Source organism: Opisthocomus hoazin, chromosome 2 (assembly GCF_030867145.1).
Source record: "Opisthocomus hoazin isolate bOpiHoa1 chromosome 2, bOpiHoa1.hap1, whole genome shotgun sequence".
Lineage (NCBI taxonomy): Eukaryota > Metazoa > Chordata > Aves > Opisthocomiformes > Opisthocomidae > Opisthocomus > Opisthocomus hoazin.
Genome location: NC_134415.1, coordinates 128841025 through 128864585, shown reverse-complemented (window position 1 = coordinate 128864585; position 23561 = coordinate 128841025). Strand labels below are relative to the sequence as shown.

The 23561-nt window shown below is 46.6% G+C and overlaps 1 protein-coding gene across 1 annotated transcript in view; it reads left to right on the top strand.

The window, feature by feature from the left end:
* The first annotated feature begins 913 nt into the window (after nucleotides 1-913).
* Nucleotides 914-23561, top strand: part of BLK (BLK proto-oncogene, Src family tyrosine kinase) — a 37287-nt gene continuing 14639 nt past the window's right edge. The window contains exons 1-6 of the mRNA XM_009942310.2: nucleotides 914-993; nucleotides 8495-8597; nucleotides 11214-11262; nucleotides 17203-17296; nucleotides 18191-18289; nucleotides 19527-19630. Of these exons, the coding sequence (XP_009940612.2) occupies nucleotides 914-993; nucleotides 8495-8597; nucleotides 11214-11262; nucleotides 17203-17296; nucleotides 18191-18289; nucleotides 19527-19630 (529 nt within the window). The remainder of the gene's footprint in view (nucleotides 994-8494; nucleotides 8598-11213; nucleotides 11263-17202; nucleotides 17297-18190; nucleotides 18290-19526; nucleotides 19631-23561) is intronic.

Sequence of the window (23561 nt, the reverse complement as noted above, 5' to 3'; positions counted from 1 at the left end):
CTCAAGATGGCTGAGACCAAGAGTGCCTTTGCTCCTGCTGCCCCATGAAATGTAAAAACGACATCATGCAATTACCCACAGAGGTTTACACAGTGAGCTTTTAGGGGGCCTCATCTCTGCAACAGATTAAACAAACACATTGGAAACATCCCAGAGAGGCCAGCTCTTAATGCACCCTACGGGAAGCCTCAGGAGTCTGTAGAAACAAATCTTGTTTCTTATACAACATTTAGTTCCTAAGAAGGAGTCGTTTCAGTCTCCCTATTGAACATGCTGAGGCAGAATGAGAAAGTCACTTCCTCAGAGTCACCCACAAGTCCCTGTCCAGGTCTTCATTCGTTAGACCACACTGCCTCCTCAGTGCTATGGTTGAGTAGGTTCATAGAGCGTTGGGTCTCACTGGAACAAGAGGCATTTAATCTGAAAAAGGTCTTTTTTAATGACAGAAAGGAAAGATCACTGCAAAACCGGTTTGTTCAGCTGTTTCCTAAAATTTAGTGGTTTGCATAGTGGAAACACAACCCATTCACAGTCCTTGTAGCTGTCTTTAATAACAGCTGTTAATAGCCTGTGGGTTTTGCCGGGTTTTGTGTCTGGATTCTCTTTGGGTTTCTTGCCATCCTCGCTGCTATTTTCATTGGCCAGGTTGTCTGGGAAGTGCAGCTCCCACCCCCTCCCTGATGATCATTTTTACATTCAAAATAGAGCAAGGAATCCTTGGGGGGATGAAAAGAGTCAGTTCTGACACAAAGACCTGATTAAAAAAAGAAAGTCCATTAAAAACATTTGCAAAATCAGGCTGCTCCTGCAGTCTGGGGGAGTAACATTCAAAGCAATCGGTCCCATGGATGGTGTGGATGCGGTGGGAGCCGGTGGTCTCTAACAGGGATATTCAGCAAGGGCCCTCAGCCCCATGGAGCATCTGTCATGGGTCAGTCCAGCGGTTCGTCCGTCCTCGGATCGTGTCTCCAGGAGAAGCTTCGTAGGAAGCAGGCAAGTAGGGAACACCCACATCCATCCAAATTCCCCTCAGGGTGGTGATAAGCCCAGCAGGATTTTCTCTGTCCTCTTCCTCTCTCCCATCCCATCGTGTGATGCCCCACCCCCCACCCCTCCCCCCCCATTTCCCTTTCCCAAGATCTGTGGGGTAGAAAGATGACGGTGGAGCTGCTACCCAGCAACTGCTGAGATCCAGCATGGAGGGCTGGTTTGCAGGCATGCTGTTCCCTTGGTTTGCTGCAAAAGGAGAGGAGGACAAACCAGTGCCAGGTGTGCACACCCTGGTGCTCCCATCCTTCCCTGTCCCCCTGGGGCCTGGGGGGAAGAGAGCGTGTATGTATGGGGAAGGCTGGCCGGAGCTGGACACAACTGGGATGGGTAGGGGAAGGGCTCTGCATCCAGTAGCTATTTCTGACACAGCTTTCCAAGCGGTTGGAGTTGTTCAGGTGGGGAGCTGGAGCTGTACACCTCTACCAGCAGCCCTTTGCCTCATCTGAGGATGCTGCGAGAGAGCATCGTTCCTTCTGAGACCCAAACCATGGAGGGGGTCTCTGTCAGCATTGAATGTCTGAGCACCAGCCTGCCACCAGCTCCATTGCCCCTCTTGGGATGTGGCTAATGGGTGCTACAAAGCCCTTTTCCTCTTGCTAGGAAAAGGCAGCCTCTGGGATGCAGGGCCTCCAGGAAGAGCCTTTTCCAGGGCAGAAATCAGGGTAGCCATTACAGAATCTCAGAATCACAGATTGGTAGAGTTTGGAAGGGACCTCTGTGGGTCATCTAGTCCAAACCCCTGCCAAAGCAGGGTCGTCTACAGCAGTCTGCACAGGACCTTGTGCAGGCGGGTCTTGAATATCTTCAGAGAGGGAGACTCCACAACCTCCCTGGGCAGCCTGGGCCAGGGCTCCGTCACCCTCAGAGGGAAGAAGTTCTTCCTCATCTTCAGCTGGAACTTCCCAGGCTTCATTTTGTGCCCATTGCCCCTTGTCCTGTCGCTGGCCAGCACTGAAAAGAGTCTTACCCCATCCTCTTGACACCCACCCTTGAGATATTTATAAGCATTTCTAAGGTCCCCTCTCAGGCCTGCTTCTCCTGGCCCCATCCTCCTCCTTCCCCCGCTCCAGTGCATCCCACCTCCCTGTGCTTCAGATCTTCAGGTCCTGCAGAGCCATCCCCAGCAGACATCCCACCTGGGTGATACAACACCTGGGGTGAGCTCACTAGCAAAGCATGTTTAAGGGAGGTGGGATAAGCAGCCTGCCCTCCTGCTCTTCCCTCCCTGGGACACCGAGCCCTGGCTCTGCTTTCCTAGCCCGCGTTCTTGGAGCTCAGCCGAGCATCTGCCAGGTTCCAGCAGGGCGTAATGCTCAGTGTAAGCAGCCATTTTTCCTCCAGACAGATGCTTTGATTAGAGAATGACCACGCTGTTTTCTACTTCTGGAGAGAGCAAGAAGCTTTTATTATCTTTTTTTTTTTTTTTTTTTCCCACCTGTCAAGCAACTTTTTGCATCTGCTTAAACTCAGGGTCCTGGAAATCTGTCCTCTCCCACCCCCAGCCTCATACACAGCCTTCTTCCCTGGGGTCTTCCAGCTCTTCAAAAAGGCCTGAAACAGACAGATTTTCTTCTTGGTTCGCTTGCTTGGCCCAGGTTCACCTGAAATGCCTAAGAAAGATGGTAGGTTCAGTGCAGACTTAAGTTGTGATGGAAGTGGTAAACTGGCTAGGATTGCAGCAAGAGATCCCAAAATAAACCAGTGGGCTCCAATCTAATTTCTGCAATGTGTACCCCTCACTGAGGGATAAATTGCAGGAGCACGGAGCTCCTGGATTTGTCCTCCGTCTGCCCTGGGCTGACAGGGGACAGACATTGCCAAGACTAGTTTGGCCACGCTGGCTGTGCTCAAGACTGGGACTTGCAGCAGCACAGCACCAACCGTAGCACCTCATCAGCATTAGCTGGAGAGCCTGGTTGCTGCCGGGGGTTGAACTTCATGCTCAAAGACCTTTTACACAGGCCAGCAGTCTCAATGCAAGCACAAATACAACTTAATATATTTATCCAGCAAGGACCAGGACTGGATGGGATTTGAACATTGCCAGTAGGATATTTCCAGTTCTCCAGCAAGGATGCAACATGCAAGTCAGACATGTGCTTCACTCCCCAGCAAAAAGCATGGTGCTTCTTGCTCCGGGCTCCCCAGCTCTTCACGGGGACTTCTTGCATGGCTGTAATTCCTCCTCACACAGCCTGGCCCTGCTGAGCAGCAGCTTTCGGCTATGAAAGTCCCCTTGACGTTACTTGGAGACCCAGCACTGTGCATATCATCGCAGAAGGTCTTGCTGCTCTCCCACATGTAGGCAGGGGTCTTCAACAAGACTTCGGCCACTGTGTCCTGCTAGAGGATGGTGGCTATGGTCTGCCTTCTGCATGGTCAGTGCTGTTTATAGCACAGCGCACTTGTTTGTAGCTGTCTTCTAACCACCTCCTAGCAACAAAGTCGTTAATCATTAAAAAAAAAAAAGACAAAAAGAACTTGACCCTAGCAAGAGTAGAAAACGGTCACAGCAGAAAACACGTAGGTAGGAAATTGTCATTCCCATTTCAGTAGCTGATGTCACCAAGGTCTTCAGTAATTCTCTGGTTTTGTGCCTTGCAAAGAAATTCACCAAGGGTGCCAGGTTGGGAAATGGGTTGAAGAGCTATTTTATTGAGGAAAAACAGAATTTAGTGCAGCTGTGGTGTGCCTAGAACTGGAGGAATATTTTTTTTCTCTATTAAACTTTTTTGCTCCTCGCTGATGCAAAAATGCAGATCTGGAATGCTTAAATTGTTTTATCTAAAGTGAGTTGATTTCAGCAATTCTTTCTGGAAGGGGAAGGACTTGCAAAGAGAAATTCAGCATTGAAGACACTTCATAATTTGCTATTTCTACATTTTCAAAGTAATCTTCTTAGGTTTTTTACTGCCATTTCCTTTTAAAATGCGCTTTCTTAAAAAAGACATTCTGAAGTTTTAAAATGAGGTGAGATATCTAATCTTGGTGAACTATGAAAACACTTTGCCAGACCCACTCTAGAATCTGAATGAAAAAGGGGCTCATTTCGTGATTTCACTGGGCTTGGGGGGGGGGTTTTGGAGGTGCCTTCACAGTGAAACACTATTGGCTTGCCCTGGTCTCTACCTATTTTCCCATGGCACAGTTTCATGGGGTGAGGCAAATGGTGAGCCGAGACTTCTGCTTTTCTGCTACATTTTGTCTTGGTTTTTCCCCCCCATTCACCCATGCAATCCCAGAACTGTTTGTCTGTGCCATCCACATCCCTGTTGTGGGAGACATTACGGCACTCACATCAGAAACAACTTTTGAGCTCTCGTGCTCTGGTAGCGGAAACCAGCCAACCGCAGTAGATGGTGTGCCCATGGTGCAGGGCTGCTTACCGTAAAGATGAGATGGGCAAATGCTTGCAGTGCCTGGCTTAGCCCAGGTACCTCCATTTAACCCTCTGATCTGCTGCAACAAAAGGAGTAAGTGTGTCTAGCAGGTCCACTTTGACATTGTCCTGCTTGCTTTAGCCTGTCTTGGGCACTCAAAACACGCGGAGCAAAGGGGCAAGGCAGGTCTCCAAACCTGTGGTCAACAAAGACTTGTGTCCACCTCTGTTGGACGTTCGTCTTCCTGGAGTTTCAAGGTCAGCTTGGTGGGTTTCTCCTATAGAGTATGTTCTCCAACCCTCTTTGAAGATGAGCGAGTGATAGGAGATTTAGTCACGTCTTCTCCTCTCCACCACAGAAAAAGTTGTCCAAATGCCAGCAGAAGCATTGCTGGAGAAAGGCCTTCTGGTGGAAAATTCAGAAGACCTCCCCTTGGCTCATTGCTGTGGGACAATCTGTACCTGCATCCCGTTCTCGCTAGCCAAAATGTCACATCAACTGCCCCTCTGCAGGTTACTAAGATTACCTTCTGTCACCCTGCAGCATGCAGCACACAGCATGTTTTAGAGGTCCTATAGAAGCATCTAGTGTTTCTACGTCAAATATTTTTACTCAGAAATTATCAGCAGCCAAGCTGGACTATTTTTTTCTAAAACTTATCAAGCATGCAGAAAAATTTTGCGTTGCCTTAAAATGTTTTTGTTCTGTTTCATTTTCTGTTTGTTTTAAAAAGAACTTGTTTTATAAATCTTCTTTTTTTGAACTTGAGTAAAGTTGAGGAAACGAGTTTCCCCACTCTCAGTTATTAAAAATAAACAAACATTTTTAGATATGAAAAACTGTAAATTCACAAAAGGAAAGTTTCATGATTTTCTGAGTTACTGTTTTCTCCCCAGCCCTCTTTTCCACTGGGAAAAAAAAAAAAAAGGCTGGGAGAACAACTATCGGTCACTTTACTAATTTTTTTCTTTTAAAGCTAATTTTAAATGCCATTAATCAGAAGCAGAGACACTGTGGAACAACATAGATTCAACTCAGCCATCTTTTTCTGGAAACAAAAAAATTACTTTTTAAACAGTGAAAACTCCACCAGCTGTGGGCTGGGAGCTCACCAGAAGCTCTCCGCATCTGACAACGTTTGTCTGCGGCACTGTTTTGGGATTTTCGTAACACCAGCCAGCATGGAGCATGGTCACGTTGGCTGTCGAAGGCTGTGGAGGTGACCTGGAGAGAGCAAAGGGTGGATCTCATAGCGTCTATGACTACCCAGAGCTGTGTTAACATCTTTGGTGCGTGGTTGGGAGCAAGTGACCTTTGTGGGAGACTTTTCACCAGTTCCATTTCCCTCCCGTGCTGGGACATGCTGTTCACTTCTCTGTGCTGCTTTGCATGTATGTGTCTACGACATGTGTGTGGAGAGAAAGCTCAGCTTGTGCAAGCGTGCAGAGAGGTATTTCCAGCCTCAGTGTGTTTCAGAAAGGGTTGCAATGTCCCCTTGGACACAGGAGCACCGTTGGGAAATGCATAGGTTACAGCATGGTCCCCACTCCTCTAAAACCCTGTCAGAGGAGCTGGAATGGCCACAAAACCCTGATGGGAGTTGCTGAGATGGACTTTCCTTCATGCCCTTTCCCACTCTGCCCCTTCAATGCCATCACTGTGAGCAACTCAAACCCCCAAAACATGCATCCACCATCCTGCAGACAGTCCATCAATTGGAAGAGCATCCTGGTGACATGACTGGAGGTCAAAGCATATTGCCGACTCGTGCTATATCTCACATTCCCGAACTCTACCAAAAAGATGGCAATTGCCACATCTGCGTCTTTCATTTGGGAGCAGGGTACATCAAAGACCCCAAGATGCTCCAGTGAGATAGTAACAAGGACTGTAGACAGGTATGTAGACACAGGTAGACTTTGTGGCTTTCATGGCTGGTAATGAGCACGGTACCTAAAACTTGCCTATCATCCAGCCTTGACTTAAAATGATACCCTGCAGTTCCCTGCATAAAAAGGGAACTCCAGCTACTCTCACGTACTATTCTGGCAAATAACACCATTCAGAATCAGAAATCCTGGCACAAAGTTATCTTCCACCATTTTGCAAGTAGAAGGGCGGGAAAAGCTCACTTAATAAATCATGTGCCATTGCATGACAACCAGATCTTCTAAGCAAAGCAAACCCTGGTTGCAACCTAGAAGAGAGGCTGCCAAATTTAAAAGAACTTGCTGCGGGAAATGCTGTGGCTGATTCGGTGGGCGAAACTTCCCCTCCAACTGTGCAATCAGTGCCTGGAGCGGTGCTGAGACCTGGGTACAGATGGATGGGCCGTCCATAAACTCAGGTCAAAGAAAAACACAGAGAAGAATGCATGATGAAAAACCTCGAGTTGGGGGGAAAATGTGTATTGGGCTACCTTAAAATATCCAGTTCCTCCCATTTTTCCCACTTTATCAGTGAAAATAAAAACGAGGCAGAAGGGAGAAGATAATTCAAAAAAGTAACACCTTAAAATATTGAGATGTCTGTGTTAGAAACCTCATTTCAGAGTCCCAGTTTTTGAAATATTAGACGTGCTAGAAAGCTAAAAAAGTTGCTTTTACTGGAGTATTTTTATTTCCCCACAAGTCTGTTTTTCTGGAAGCTTTTTTGAACACGTCTGTTGGAGTCTGACTACCACAACACCAGACTGAAATTTGGGGGAACTGACTAACCACATTGGTACCTGGACCTCCAGTCCCTGATCCTCCATATTCATTGCAGACCTTGAGTTATTTTGGTAAGAATAGGAGCCAACATGTCTTTGCTCAGCTACAAGAGTTTGATGGCTCGGGTTGGATTTCTTTAGACCTGTATCCCACAGCTCTCAATGTCGTTTTTTTCAAAGCAGGGGCTCGGGCAGACTTTGGTGCTGGAGGGTGTAGGTACCCATGGCAACAGCAGCTTAGTAATGCTGGCTTCAGCTGCTCCCTACTTTTTCATGGGGCTAAGCAGGCCGAGTTTGTCATGGTTTGGCTACCTTGACCACCTGGATCCAGAATGGTGTTAGAAGTATTGACCAGGGCTGAAATTACATTTCTTGGCTGCAGGTTAAACCAGCCTTCAAGCACAAGTGTAGAAACCCTCATGTGAACCAGAGGATAGCCTGTGGAAGGGGTTTGGTTAATTTGTGTCTAGTGCTCCTCAAGGTGTCCAGAATGTCTGAGACACATACATGGGGTTTGGAAACATAATCCATGGTGCATGGGAGACCCACGCCTTGTGAGACCCCAGAGCACATCAAAAGGTGGTAGGACACTGCAGATGGACAACTGAGTCAAGCCCTAGGCCCACACTTTACAGGCAGGATGTGTGCAAGTTACACCATATTTGACTCCCTCAGCTTCTTGCAGTCCTCCAAAGTGTCCCTCCAGGCCTTCATGGACAAGCTGAGTGGGTGTCTGTGCTGCGTAAAGCACAAGGAAGGGTGGGACTCATCCCGTGCAGACAGCTACCACATTTATGTGCTGCTCTTGCTCCGTGGGAGGGACACGACATACAGAAGGCACTGAGCAGCATGAGTAAGGCTCGGGCTTGGTCCCGGGACTATGTGACACTCCTGAAGCCCTGGTACATCCAAACAGCTGAGCAGAGTGATATTCTCCAGGAGCTCCGTCATCCTCTCTTCAACCCTGCAGCAGTGCACGCATGAGGCATCACCCAGCTCTGGAGCAAGTCTGCTGAATGCCAGCCGGGGATCTTTGCATTGGAGAGGGGACATATCCGAAGCAGTCATTTGTGCTCATTTTTTCCTGGTGACTGATAGTGTCTAAGCCTCATCTGCAAATTGTGAAACACTAGAGTTGTGTGGGAACAGAAACTATGGGGTTCACAAAGTCCAGTGTAGTAGGAAGACTGTAGACAGAACGATTTTAGACCATTCTCTCCCCTGTACCACTGCCCTGCATTCTCATCTTCTCCAACTTGTTCTACATGAATGAGAAGACTGTTTTGTCCCTCAGAGCCTGCCCCTTATCCCAACAACAGCCTCATTAAAAAGTCGTTTTTGGTCTTCCTTCCAGGATGGGGTTGCTCGGGAGCAAAAATCAGCTGACGTCCAATGAGAAACACACTTCTGGAAGCAACCCAAAGAACAAGAGTAAACCTCCTCCCGCCCCAAGCAAGGTAAGCCTGCAGTGTTGCGTCCTTTTGGGATCCTACACAGCTCAATCAGTGCCCATAGTAATGCAGGCGACACTCGTGTGTGTCTGTCAGCAGGATCTTGACTACTTCTATTTCCTAAAATTTGGTCACCAATTGGGAAAAGTTATTCAAAGGGCAGAAAACAAATGTTCATGCCTGGCTTGCCCCCATGAGCTTCTTAATATGCGGTGAACTGTTCAATCAACCCTTTCTTGCACTGTTTTCTTTATCAAAAAGGAGACCATTTTCTCTTTGGGGGTATGTTCTTGGCTGAGTGGGCTAGGGATGATGGTGCTCTGAAAGGTTATGTCGTGTTCAGCCTGGCACAATTATTTGCGTGGGCTGGACTGGAGAGAAAGACAGGAGCCAGGGAGAGAAGGTGCAGAGGCCACTGCCCTGAGTGCCTTGCGTCGTTTGGATGCAAGTCCTCCAAGCTGATCCCCATACCATTTAGACAGGACTGCTGCCCTAAGCACTCTGCAACCCAAGCTGATGTTGCTGACTTGCTAACGGCACAAAGATGGGTCAGATTCAGGCTAAGATTCAAAGCTGCAAACCGCAGTGGAAACTTTGCCATCAGGGAGGACAACGGGTTCACTAAAGAGGGTCTACAGCTAAGATGTGTTGGGCTGGGCTGAGAATCAGGTACGCTGAGCACCTGCTGCTCTCTTTGAATTCATACAGAATCACAGAATCACAGAATAGTAGGGGTTGGAAGGGACCTCTGTGGGTCATCCAGTCCAACCCTCCTGCCGAAACAGGGTCACCCAGAGCAGGCTGCACAGGACCTTGTCACAGAATCACAGAATCACAGAATAGTAGGGGTTGGAAGGGACCTCTGTGGGTCATCTAGTCCAACCCCCCTGCCGAAGCAGGGTCACCTACAGTAGGCTGCACAGGATCTTGTCCAGGCGGGTCTTGAATATCTCCAGAGAAGGAGACTCCACAACCTCCCTGGGCAGCCTGTTCCAGTGCTCTGTCACCCTCAGAGGGAAGAAGTTCTTCCTCATGAAGACCTCTTCCTCATACGGCCTCTGCTTACACGGGCACAGATCAGCTAGACACCGGGACAGGATTTAGGTGACCTCAAATGACAGACTCCATGTTTAAACCTGGGAAATCACTTTATCTCTGTCTGTTGCTGTAAAGAGAACATGAAGCTGTTTTTTCTTGCCGTTGTCAGCACTGCATCCAGCAGCTAGCACAAGAGAAACTCTAAGTTCAACTGTCATCTGAAAACTGTCTTAGATCTTGAGCTCTGTGAGGGTGGAGGAATTGCCTGTCATTGTTTTTGACGACAGGTGGAGATGATTTTCTCTTCTCTGATTTAATTTCTGAGTTGTCTCATGGTTATGAAGACCAGTTTTCATGACAGCACATGTCAGATTGACCAAGAGGATGTACTTTTCCTAAATTTGCTTCTCTCCAGCTCACTGGAGAGGAGCTGCTATCAGTGCAAATACAGTACCATCAATCACCTTCTGACACTCATTTTTTTTGCCACAGGCACTAAGCTCTCACATGTCAGGAGAAGGCCGTATTTCTTTCAGTTAAATTAGAAAGGGCAACGGGTGAGCAGCTCTCCCGCCCCACACTGTTGCTAAGTAGGAGTCAAAGGGTGGTGCGGACAGAAAACACTATGTGTTTTTAATTCAGCATCTGTAGTTCACTCGTTTTGCCTGGCAGTGGTCAAACACCCACTATAGTCACTAGGTACTATACCTTGGACTGATCACAGGATTGGCGTTTGGAGTTGGGTAGAGGCCAGCTGAGCCCTCATGGCCAGTTCTACAGTATTAAACTCTGAGCCCACAAAACAAGATGGTGGCATCCCAGCTGCGGATTATCATAGAATCATAGAATCATTAAGGATGGAAAAGACCTCTAAGATCATCAAGTCCAGCCGGCAACCCAACACAACCATTGCCTGTTAAACCATGTCCCAAAGTGCAATATCTACACATTTTTTGAACACCTCCAGGGATGGTGATTCAACCACCTCCCTGGTCAGCCTATTCCAATGCCTGAGCAATGGAGTGGTCTGTGGTCAGCTGGTCACTCTCAGGGTTCAGGCCAAATCAAACTAGGGACCATGTCAAGGTTTTAAAAGTAGACCTAGAGGAGTTATTGTACCTTGCTGCTGTTTAATTTGCCAATATAATCACTGCCTCCATTTTCTGAACATATGCCTGAGCAAAGGACTTTCCATGAGCCTTGGGACAATTATGGCAAAGAGTATCCTGGGTTTTCTGCTTCAGATAATATCGCAATTGTCTCATCCCCTATTGATCTGAAATCTGGCATCAGTAAACAAGAGTTAGATAGACCAGGGTCTAAATGAATGGGTAGCAGATTTATGCTTTTATTCAGAGGGGAGCCAAAGATTATTCAAGCTGACAGTTAAGACAGCTATGAACACATCATGGCAAAATGTGCTAAAGCCATCATGACACATACAGAGCCAGATGCAGGGGCTGTTGGCTGACTGAAGTGGGCTCCAGATCAGACTCCCATTTATCTGTGAAGGTGAGAGCAGGTCTTCCTGCAAACACAGCAAAGTAATAAATGTCTTCTTTTTTCTTTCTATTTCTACCGAAGGGCAGAGAATTTATCAACAGCCCTCATCTAAACCAAGCCTCTGTACAAGGTAAGATTCTTAGCTCAATTGCTGCTTTCGTTGCCTTCCCGTGCGGTTTGGCAAGGTGGTGGTCTCCCAACAGCAGGTCTTGAGAACAAGCCGTCATGTTGCAGGCATGCGGTTTCCGCATCTTTAGCACTGCCAAATGGGGAGTTAATCAGTGTGTTTCAGAGGATTCAGTTTACATCATTAACTGTTTGTAGCTGCCAGTTTCCCTTGCTCATCAAAGACATTAGGAGGGAAAAGCACTCCCTTTTCACTGGTTGAGTAGAGCGAGATCTGAGACATCCACTGCATGAGATTTCTCTGTCTGCTGCCCTGTCTACAACATGACAACTTGTGGATGCGATATCCAGCCAGCTGAAAATTTCAGAGGAAATAGCAGGCGTCAGAGAGCCCAGAGAGACTACAAAGAGAACAAGAATAAAGGAAAGAGTATAAAATAAGGATGCACAGGGCTCCTGCATGGAGATTGTTTGTTGGCTTCATCCACCTCTGCAATTATCTGCAGGTTGCAGACAGCATTTGGTAGATGATTGCCCTTTAGCAGGAGCCCTCTGCTACCTCTGCCCAGCTGCTGACGGCAATTTGTAAATATTTGTGTCAAAGAAGTTTTACAGATTAAGGACAGAGAGAGAGATAGAGTTAGAAGAGGGCAAAAAATAGAGGAAGCTTGGGAGAAAGCAGTTAGCAAGATACAAAATTTCCTAACGTGGGCACAAGTGTTGGATTAGGGGAGACTGGGCAAGAGGAAAGAAAAAAGTGGTGTGAGAAATAAATAGGATGGGTGGAACAGCAGATCTAAGTTCTTCTGGTCTTATGGATGATGATGGAGCATCTCTGCCATGGGGCAGACAGAGGAACTCCTGCAGTGTCAAAATGTTCTTCAAAACTGACATTTGTCATGGAGATTGAATCTGTGGGAGGTGTAGCTCTTCAACCACATGGATCGGGGTCTGTTTCTGTGGAAGTACTATTTTTCTAGAGACGATGCTTTTTTTCACAAAATTGTTTTCTTGGCATATTTCTAAACAGCCACACCCTCCTACCTCCACAACTGAGCAGACATTGCCAGTGTTTCATGGGGTTTTTGTCAGCCCTCTCACTCTGGTGAGAAGCACAACATAAGCTATCTTCAGGGAGGTGGCTTTTACTTCTGCTTCATGCCAGAAGGCAGAAGTGGAAAGATGCTAAAAAATGCATTAAGTACCATGTTAGCCTTTTTCAGCTCTCAAAAATTTTGGTTTGTTAGGTTCAGTTCCAGTTTTGGAGGAGTATTCTCATTGACAGTCTGGGGAACTTCTTATTTTTCTCTACTGGTGCCCAAGTTTCCAGAAAGGTTCCTATGTCTGACTCTGTCTTGTGTGGCAAAAAGGACTAATAGGAACCGTGCAAGATATTTGAGATATCTGGGACATTCTCATGAAAGAAGGCAATTCAAGTGAATTGATAGAGAAAACACAAAATCCAGGCAAATCAATCATGTAAAAAAATCAAAGAGCTGAATAATATCCTGTGGGAGCACTTCAAATTCAATCAGGCAAAATTATTGACTGTGGAAGTGTGGCAAGTAATACAAAATAATTTTTTTTCTTAGGGTTTTTTAAAATTTTTTTTGCATTCCTTGCATTTTGAAATTGTTTTCTGATCTCAGTGTTGTGCAACTTACTTCACAGCTTCAAGCTTTCACACCACTGTCTCAGAAATCATTTATTTACTTATTGTTAACAAAAGCCTAATTCCTCCTGACATTATTTGTCTTAATGGAAGTAACACAAAGGCAAGCAGCAAGTGCATAATTCTGGATTCAACCGCAATTTTGGCAGTATCGCCAATCCACTTTTCACTTGGGGTGGGTTCTTCCATTGTATGAGTCCCTCATTCATTTCAGTATGGTTCCCTACGCACTCATGATGTCTTGAAGATCTCTGTGGAGTCAAAATTTACCCTTAATTGTGCACCTCTAAAGCGCCCAGTACAGCAAAGTCCCGGCCCGTGATGGTGGTTCCCAAACACAACATCTCCATTGCTACAGCTGCTGCTAGTAGCTTGCATTGGATAGATGACTTAACAGATAGGTGAAATAACTCCTGCCCTCGCCCTGACAGCTGCTCACAGCTGGATTTAAGTCCCACTTATGGAGAGAGGTGGTTGTTTTGAGTATTTGTCCTCAGGCTTTATAACAACTTGTGACTATATAAAGAATCGGCCTCTCTGTGAGGCTGTTTCTTCTGCTTGAGGAACTGCAACTTCTCACAGCTCTTGTCACTTGCTTTTGGCTAACCGTACTATGAATAGGACTGGTTTTCAGGGGTGGGAGCTAAGCACGCTCTGGAAATTGAGGTCTTCTGAGGCATCTCAAGACTAGCATCAAAGCCCTTAGTTTTTTTAATTGTTCCCTGAATATGGATTTGGGTTTGAAAGAAAAGCTGTCAGAAAAGTACTTTTGAGCTGAAATGGAAATAGGAGGGTTTTTTCTACCAAAAAGGCTGACTTTTCAATGAGAAATTTAAAATTCTCATCAAAAATGGGCATTTCCAATCAAAAGCAGGAGGTGGAATGAAGATTAGAGGGAATTGCCCAAAGTGTTCAGATTTCCTAATAAAAAAGTTATGACTTTAGGTCCAATATGATTTTATGAGGAAAACAGAAATTACCTGCAAAAACATTCACTGTGTCCAAACACAAGGCAGAAAGCCATTTGGAAGAAAGCACTCTAGCAGCGCAAGCCTGGATGTCCCAGGAGACTTTTCCCATGCTGTCACACCTGGGCTCGCTGACCAGCTGGGAGATGCAACTCTCCCAGCCCACAATCTTCTTCATCCTCCACTGACAGGACCTAATGTGTTCCTCTCGGTGACAGCAGCAGCGAGGCCGGCGTGCCACCAACAGCTGTGCATTTTGAAGGCACTCTTTTCTAGCACGCATTTACCTTGGTAAATCAGCCCATGCCGAGCTGAAACAGAAAGCTGGACACATTTTCAGCAGCAGTAACTCACACTTCAGTGCACCCAGCCGGCCAACACATGCGCTGTGAGTAGTCGTTTACCTCACGACCATCCTAGTGTGGCTCTAAACCAATTTATGGTCCTCTGGGGGACCCCGGCACAGTCTCAGCCTGGCTCCGTAGTCATGGGATCATTGCAGAGACCTTCTAATTCATGACAGGCCAGTGGTGGGAAGACCGTTTGAATCATTTCTATTAAGCCATCAAACTGGCACCCAGCCTATGCAAACCGAGCTGGTATCTAACTTTCCTGACAACAGCTCTGAGCCAAGATGTATTTGGCTCGCAATCAAAGTCTCTGGGCTGCGAGCATTATCTGCAGAGCCGTCACTCCTGGCAGCCCCGACGGCTTCTCTGCCGTAGAGTCGCTCATGACCTAACTTGATCAAATAGGTCAAGAAAGTATTGTCGGCTCTGTTTCTCAGCGGGGTGACAGGCTCAGAGACAGGAAGAGTCACTTTCGTCAGGAGACAGCCAGTCTTGCTGGCTTGAGCAGAGAGAGCTTTTCTTCTGGCTCGAGTAAATGTGCAGTGTTTCTCAACACGTATGTTGAGAAGGGGACAAGAGATGACCGTAATTTTTTTTCAGCGTGCAAAACATCTTTGTGCTTGCTGTGTTTGCTCTTTTTCTTTCTCCCTCTCTCCTTCTTGTTTTTGGTTTAGTTTATTTGTACTTGAGTCAGTCGCTTGAAGATCAAAACTACGTTTTTCATTTTATTTTCTTGTATACACAGCCACAATGTGCTTGAAGATATTTGCACATGTGCTTCTATTTTTGAAAGCAAAAGTGCAACCACTGCATTATTTTAATTCCAGGAGGAGCAGGATGGTGCATGTGGATGAACACATTAGTTGTGGACACACTGCAGCAGGCACATGCCCAGAAACCTTTCGTGTCAGTGAAGCTGCATGAGGACACCTTCCTCAAGGAGGCAACAAGAGTTTTGGGTGCATTGCTAATGCCAGATGCTTTCAGATCCCTCAAGGGGGAGCCCCCAGCCATGCAAGCTATTTTAAGTCTTCAAACCATTCTCCCTTGCGACCAGTCATCCTTTTCCCCATACGTAGGAAAGAATGAGGCTCTGTTGAAACCTCTCATGGATCTTTAAGTTCCTCCTTGCAAGCCTGGAGGAAACCGCTTAGAAATATGGTTTACAAGCTACTTTTCCTCCCATACAGACCCTTTCTTCTCCCTCCTCTCCAATAAATTGCAGCTGCGCAGCAGCCGGGCCTTGCACAGAGACAAAACCCAAGTTGCCTCAGAGACACGTTATCTTACGGTGACAAAGGGCCAGTCTGGCTCTCTTGCTGGTGGCATTAGTTGAAAAGGTCACACAGAGACTCTGGCTTGACAGCCTGTTTTGAAAAACGCTATTTATAGACTGTCCATCACTCTCCGTGCATTAATTAGGCTGTGTACAAGCTAAAACCTTTCTGCAGAAAATGGCTCCTTTTACTTTCTTTTTCTTTTTCTTTTTCTTTTTCTTTTTCTTTTTCTTTTTCTTTTTCTTTTTCTTTTTCTTTTTCTTTTTCTTTTTCTTTTTCTTTTTCTTTTTCTTTTTCTTTTTCTTTTTCTTTTTCTTTTTCTTTTTTTTCTTTTTCTTTTTCTTTCTCTTTTTCTTTTTTCTTTTTCTTTTTCTTTTTCTTTTTCTTTTTCTTTTTCTTTTTCTTTTTCTTTTCCTTTTTCTTTTTCTTTTACTTTTTCTTTTTCTTTCATTTTCCTTCATTTTCTTCTTTTTCTTTTTTTTCTTTTTTTCCTTCTTCTTCTCTTTCTTCTTCTTTCTCCTTTTTCCTTTTTCGCCATTTTGTTTTGTTTTGGTTTTTGTGTTTTTGTGCATGTGCTCGTCCTCTTTATGAAGTTTGATCTACCCTGAAATAGCTGCTTATTTCTGCTTCAGTAGCTGCGAGACTGCAGAGCACATGTGAGTGGTTGCACAACCTGTCCGAGAGCAGCACCAGCACAACTCAGGCATGCAAAGGTAGCAATTCAGCTCCAGCCCACAGAGATCTGCCCCGGGGAGGGTGAGCAGCCTCGCAGCACACATACCAGGCAGCAGCTTTGCCACGCACAGCACAGCTTATGTGCACCACAGAGTGAAAGTTTATTTTTGCCGTGCCAAAATTTAGGCTAAATCAACACAGCTGGAGTAAAAGCAAAGCAGTAGGGTAGGGCATGAGGATGGAGAATTGTTCCCAGCCTCATTCCAGGTGTGTTGCAAGCAAAATAGGAGACACAGAGCACCGGTTTTGTGTTCTGAAGCATCCAAAGTGCATCTGAGCCAAGGAGAGGGAAGGGGATCCTGGAGCATCCACCACCCTGGTGGGAATTCCAGCTGAGCGGAGCAGCCAGGCAATATAGAGGTGCTGGGTCAAAAGCAGCAGCATGACTTAAACGTGGTGGCACGTCTGCAAGGAATAGTTCATCAAAAGGACGGCAACGTACAAGCTGAGTCGAGAGCATCTGGAGGGAGAGTTAAATTCTGGCAATGGGCTTGAGTAACAGAAACTGAGACGGCTTTATACCTTTTTCAATCAAGAAAGCCTCATCTTTTTGAGCTGAATCCCAGAGACACCCTTGAAATGTTACTACAGCAGTTTTCATTTACTGCCGTGTAAAACTTAAGCCATACACTGACAGGTTATTTACGGCCCTTCTTATTCCACACAAATCCTTTTTCCTTGTTGACACACTGGGTTTTGTGGATAGCGGCGTCTGAAGTGCTTTAAAAACACATAAACAGGAAGCACTTTGGTGAATCGATGTTAGTCCCCAAGCAGAGGTTGTGGTTGGCAGGAAAGCTGCATTATGGAAATCTTGTTTTTTGGGGGAAGGGGGGGTTGACATCCCCCGTGAGCGGAGAGGTGAAATGCCCTGCTGTACACTTGGGTGTGCATGATCGGCACCAAACCGACTGTATTCAATGGTGTTGCTTCTTCTTTCAGATAACTTTATTGTGATTGCACTGTACGATTTTCCTGCCTCAAGTGACCGTGACCTGCAGCTGGTCAAGGGGGAGAAACTCCAAGTCCTGTCCAAGTAAGTGACCTTCTGCCAGGGGTTCAAAGATGGGGAAGGTGACGTTTCCATGGGTTGAAGATACTTTTGGGTTGAGTAGTGTCCCTGCCTGGATAATACTCGGACCTTTTCACTGAGGGTGTGCGTGGGTGTAGAAGTAACATAAATAACAGTAACCTAGCTCCTGTTTCATATTTTGTGCTGATCGTGCTTTTACGAAGGATGTGGGTTGGGTGTAGTCAGAGGAAAGGACAGAATCAAGCCAGAGAGGCCCATGGTTTCATTTCACCTTCTTCTCAAACTCATAAGAGAAGAGGCTGACAGTCCATCTGCCCAGTCCATAACACAGCAGAGGTGGGCTTGGATGCCCTGGTAGCACTGGTAGCACTGCTCCTTTCATTACCTCTCTCTGAGCTGGGCCCCAGAGGTGACATTTCTCACCCAGACGCCGTGGGCTGAGGCCCATGGGACAGGGGAGACTTCTGGGTGGGGATGGCTTTTGGCCGGCTGGGTCAGCAGCGGGAGAGCAAAGCAGTGGGGTGCCTGGCAGACATAGGAAGGAGCAGAAAGCAAGACGTCTGATGTTCCTGTGCAAGAGGCAGATAAACCCGTGGTGACACAGATTTGCCTCCTCTCACTTAAGGCGTGTAGCAGAGATCTGGGTCTGTGGGCACTCTGGGCTTCCTCTGCATTCATGGATGGAGACTTTCTCCTGCAGCAACCCCTGAGATACCAACAGCCTTCAGCCTGGTAGTGGTCCTAAGACATCGAGAGGGACCTGTAGAGTGGATTAAGGAGTGTTGGTCTATTTGCAGTGCTCAAAACCCTGAAACCCATGCCATCCCCACATCCTTATCTTGTCATGAAACCTCTTGTCATGAAACACTCATGCTTCTTCTTCTGCTTGCTTTGCAGTGAGGGGGACTGGTGGCTGGCAAAATCCCTCAGCAGCGGGAGGAAAGGCTACATCCCTAGTAACTTTGTCGCACAGGTAGACACTTTGGAAGAGGAAAGGTAAGTGTGTAAGCTTATGAATGGTGAGCACTGATGCAGTGACCTGTCTCTCAACAAGCTACAGGAACAGCTTTACTTGAAGGCAGGAAGATGTCAGTGGTGGGCTGGATGGCAAGAAGTCTTCCATCACCCCCAGAAATGCTGCCAGAAAGTTCAGGAAAAGTTTTAAGCACCAAGTGGTTGCAGAGCAGGGAGGATGAGGTTGCTGTGGGGAAAGTGGGTGAAGACTCCTGTCACATTGATTTCACCCATGGTGTAAAACAATGATTTAGGGGAAAGAACATAACAGTTACATTTGCACTGGTAAATTAGCAGTGTCAGAGACCATCCTCTGGCCCTCTGTGCCAGTCCACCCGCATGCATAGTGTTAAAATTCGTCATCCTCCAAGACGGTGTCTGTATGCAAACTGGAACTGGAGATCGGGAAGGGTGCAGTAAGCCAGGTCTTGGATGTGCCAGAGACCACACCAACAATTTAACTAGGAAGAAAACTGAGTGCCAGCGCCCAGACCCACAGCCTGGTGCTGTTTGTTTCATTAGCCCAGATGCAGCCTACATGTTTGGCTCTGTGTAAAGAGGATGGTAAGAAAGACTTGAGCCAAAAGGGTTGATTATACCTATAATACAAGCAGCAGAAGAAATTTTTTCCATGACTTATTCTTCTCTATGGCATTCAGCTGTAAATGATCAGCCCCACTTGCAGTCTCCTCTTGGAGGGACCCAACCATCACCGAATCCAGCAAACATTTAACAGCGCACAGAAATGTGGCTGAGACATAAATGCTCTTTTTATCCAAAGGGTACGTTTAAATGGCTTATAGGCACCCTGTTCTCAGCCTGGAGCCCAGGTATCTGCTTTATTTGCAGCCCACCTGGGCACTGCTCAGTGTTTACTCACTTGCCAGGTGAGCTGTTTGTCCCTGCGTGCCTCAGAGGCTGTGTTTTGGCTGAGCTTGCACCTCTCTCTTGTATGGGGTACTGCACATACCAGCTACTCTCTGCTCTGGCTGAATTGCTGGGCTGTGAAATGAGCCTAAAATGACCGAAATCTGGTGTCAATCTACTGAAAACAGTCTATTACTGCCACTTTCCAGCAGATAAAAAACCATTTACTGATAAAAGTAACCCTCATTTTCAGAGTGTAATGGTAAAAAAAAAATGAGCTAACTGGAAAGAATTTGGGTATTTTTAGAGCTTTTCCTTTTCAAACAAGGGTTTTGCTTTTTCTGTCTCCCAGGTGGTATTTTAAAACCCTGAACAGAAAAGATGCTGAACGGCTGCTGTTGTCTTCTGGTAACAAAGTCGGCTCTTTCCTTGTCCGAGAGAGTGAAACCAGCAAAGGTGAGATCTGCAGAGCAGGGGTAACTCCTCATTATTGCCACGGCTTGGAAAACCTTGCAGACCTGATCTGCAAAGTTCTGTTGCATCAGTGTTTCTTGGATCTGACTGGGCAAAACAGCGCTTGCTAGGGCTGCAGAAGTGAGCTGGGGTTTTGGAGGGCAAAGATTTGCTCATGGTGATACTTGTGTGTGTAGTTCAGGGTGTGGTAAGGGTGGCTCTTGTCACCATGGCTGGTGCCAGAGATGCAGGAACACAGATAAGCACATAAGACTTTCCAAAACAATGTGTAGAGGGTTCCTATTCCTTTTCTCCTGGAGGAAATACTACTGTTTTTTTTGTCAAATGGAGATGCTTTTGCACACTCTTCAAGAAGCATGTCACCTGTTTGCAGCAGAAACTTGTAGAATTTTGCAAAAAGTCTTTTGGTGAAATATTTTTCCAGAAGAAACATGTGTTTCCTGATAGTTTGTAGCAGAGTGGGGATTGATGCAAGGCAGGACTTTTGGAAGAGGACTGACTGACTAGGAAAGGTAGATATCACCCACTTTCCTTCCCTATGAACACATCTGGCTTCTGAAGATGTGACCCAATGATGATGGAATGGGCAGAGCATTGTGGTCACTTCTCTTGGGCAGTGGATCTGGTTATTAACCATAATACTTCACTGATTAACTGCAACTTTTTCGTTCTGTGCTGTTCATTTGTAGACAGTCTGGAAGCTGGTTTAGATTGTGCCATGGGAATTTCATATTGTTTCTTTCCTTCTTTTCTCTCCTTGCATTCTCTGGGCCAGCAGGTGTGTTTACATCATGGAGGAAATGTTGCTCATGGTGGTCTCATAGTTCTGCTCTGAACCAGGTCATTACAGTAGTTCAGGAAAGTATTTCAGCCTTGCTGTGCTTTGGCTTCTTTCCTGTGAAATGGATATAGGACACTTTCTTTGCCACATGGGAAAACGTGGATTGTGCCTTCCTAGTAGATCAGTAGAGAGTTGGAGCATCCATCTGAAGTAATACGGGACCTTCTTTTCCTTGACTTGCTTCCCAAATGCTTCCACAAGGCCCTGGCCAAACAGTAGAGTGGGAACTGATAGACTGTATCCTCTGGTTTGCAACTAGTTCTTGCCCATGGTAGCATCTCCTTTCTTTCTTGTCACATGGGAGCTCTCCAAGGCAGTATCTGTCCCTTCCTGTGTGGCTACGTCATCACCAGTAAATTAAACAGTGTCAGAGCCCGGACACGATAGCTGGGTCATCCACACAGACTCTGCGCAGGTGTTGTCCTGATGTCAGCCAGGCACCATTCCTAATAGTTAATTTGAGTACAGTCACACAGTTTTGGAGGATCAGAGAGTTTCATGGTGTGGATGTGACGCAGGACTAGAAAGCAGGTTCTGGTATGGTGTATTTTACTCACAGATGTAGTCTGAGCCCTGGCTGTGTTGCAGACCTGACCATTTCAGCCACCTCCAACCGCAGGATTTGATAAATAGAATCAAACTGGAGTGCTGGTCTTGAACTGGTGTGATATCTAGTGTGCTAAGTGGGGCAACAAGATGCTCATCTTTCTGTAACCTTCTCCCTCAGCCACCAGGCAGGGGTGCAGTGCTAGCATTATAGCAGCCTACTTTGACTTCCTGCTGTGCCCTAGGCCTGGGCTCGCATCCCCATGCCCCTGATGAGATGGAAGCCAAGTAAAATGGCTGCTTTCCACCTAGATTTGCAGTTTTCAGAGGTTTTAGGGATCATTCATGTCAGGAAACATTGAAGAAACTTGTTTCTAAGGATTTCGCTTTACAAGTCACTTGTTCTGCTTGTATATTGGTTTCCCCACTACCTTGGTGGTGCCTTTGCAATGACCCGGTTTGAACAAGTCATCACATGTTTCTCTGCTATTTATCCCCTTCCCACTCTCCCATTTTTTTGCTGCGATATTTGGGTACTTGCCGTGACTGTGTATTGCACCCAGGAAGGGTAGGGAGCAACACGTGTCCCGTGCAGAAGCCCAGCAGACACTTGTATGTTGTATGGGATCTGAAGATCTGGGAAGGATTGAGGCCCTCTGTCCACACGTGATTGTAGTCTTTGTGGCATCTCTTGATGCCACACAAGGATGGGATCAGACCTTTCCTTACACTTGCTCAGTAAAATTGTCCCCTACTTCTGCTGGCCACAAGCTGCAAACGCAGGGTGAAATAATTCTCTGCAATTCTCTGGAGCATGAGTGGGTCTAGGTCGCAGAGGGCTTGAGCAGAGGTGGTGGAGTTCTGAGATTAAAGGAGAAATAACCAGACTAGACCTGATCTTTAATGCCCTGTCTCTGCTGTCTGTAAGCAGACTTAGCTGGATATGTGTGATATTCTGCATTAGCAGAAGTGGCGTGTTCAACTCCATGAAAGTCCCATGTTAGTACCCAATGCTCAGCAATCAGCTTCTGCTCTGAAATGTGTCTCACCTGTGCCTTTTCTGATATTTAGTATTCTGTCTTAAAATACGGCTGCTAGTACTTCAAACACCTTATCCTCTGAACCATCCTGTGCAATCAGCTTCTACCTGAACACCCTGAGCTTTAGACTGCCGGAAAGGTCATGGTGACACCATTTGATTCATCTTAACCACAGCTTCCTCCTCTCAAAGGAGAAGGGAAAAAGAGAAAGCTCTGCGTCTCCAAATGTGCCATGAAGCTGAGTTCACTAATGTAAAGCACTCTGTGACCCACCACGAGCAATGCCATGGAATTAACCCTGCACTTTGAACCCCACAGGTTCTTCTTGTTTTCCTCTTACACAACACACATTTTCATTCCCTTTGCACATCACCAGCAACATCTGACCTTCACGGCTGAGCACTGAGTCAAGCTAAGGGCAGTAGCCCTCGTAGCTACATGTGCCGGAGGGTGGTTGGCTCATATTGGGTTGTCTCAGCAACAGCAGGACACATTCTGCACCCTGCCTAAGAGCAGCACCTATTCACAGCCCATTCTAAGCAGTCTCTCATTTTGCTCATGGTTAGAGATACTGAAGATATGCAAACCTGTGGGCGTCACTTTCAGCCAACATTTCACAGACGCCATGACAGGCACATTCAACATCCCAGGAAGATGAGTCCTTGTCAAGACAGTGTGGGAAGCAGACAAGCAGTGAAACCATTGGTGGAGAGCTAGTCTTGCAGAAGCTGCTGGAAATAAACAAATCTTCCCCCGAAGTAATAATCATTCTGAAACCTGCAGGAAAGCAGTCGCACAGCTGTGCCGAGTCACGAACTCCTGTCTGACAGCAAGACTGCTGTGGCTGTACTCCTGGCAGGAGAGACCTCACAGAGCTCAACCACCGTAATCCAGCTGAGTTCATGGGTTTCCCATTGGGAAGAAGCCTGATGATACCTGTAGGAATAGGAGATGCCATATATGCAATGTGAAAGTGGGACTCAGTCTGAAATGCAGGGGTAGAATTGTAGATATCACATGTGGTAGTTGCCTGAGCTTCTGCTGTAGCCAGTGGGGCTTGATGTGGTTGTTGAACCCTGAATGTCTTGGAGTCATCTCCAGGTGTTCTACTAGCAGGTGTGGTTTTGGACCATATCTGCCAAGCCCATGTAGATGTCTCATAACATCTCAGGTAGTACCAGACACCCACGTTTAGGTGACTGAATCAGCCCTAGGTATGATGTGAAGTTGAATCCCATCCTTTGCACCTTCTGTTGCTCTTTTCCATACAAAACTTGCCACCGTTTGAACAGAAAGGACCTGCGAGACCTTGCAGGATGTTCTGGGGACCCCAGACCCAGAACAGGGGAGTCTGACACCCAGCGCTGCCCAGGGCAAGATTCGGATTTGCTCACACTGCTCTGAGCTGGTGTCAAGTGCAGGTGGGGACCTCTGTGCCGGGACACAATGCAGGACTGGAGGACAAGCAAATGTCACTTGTGGCTGA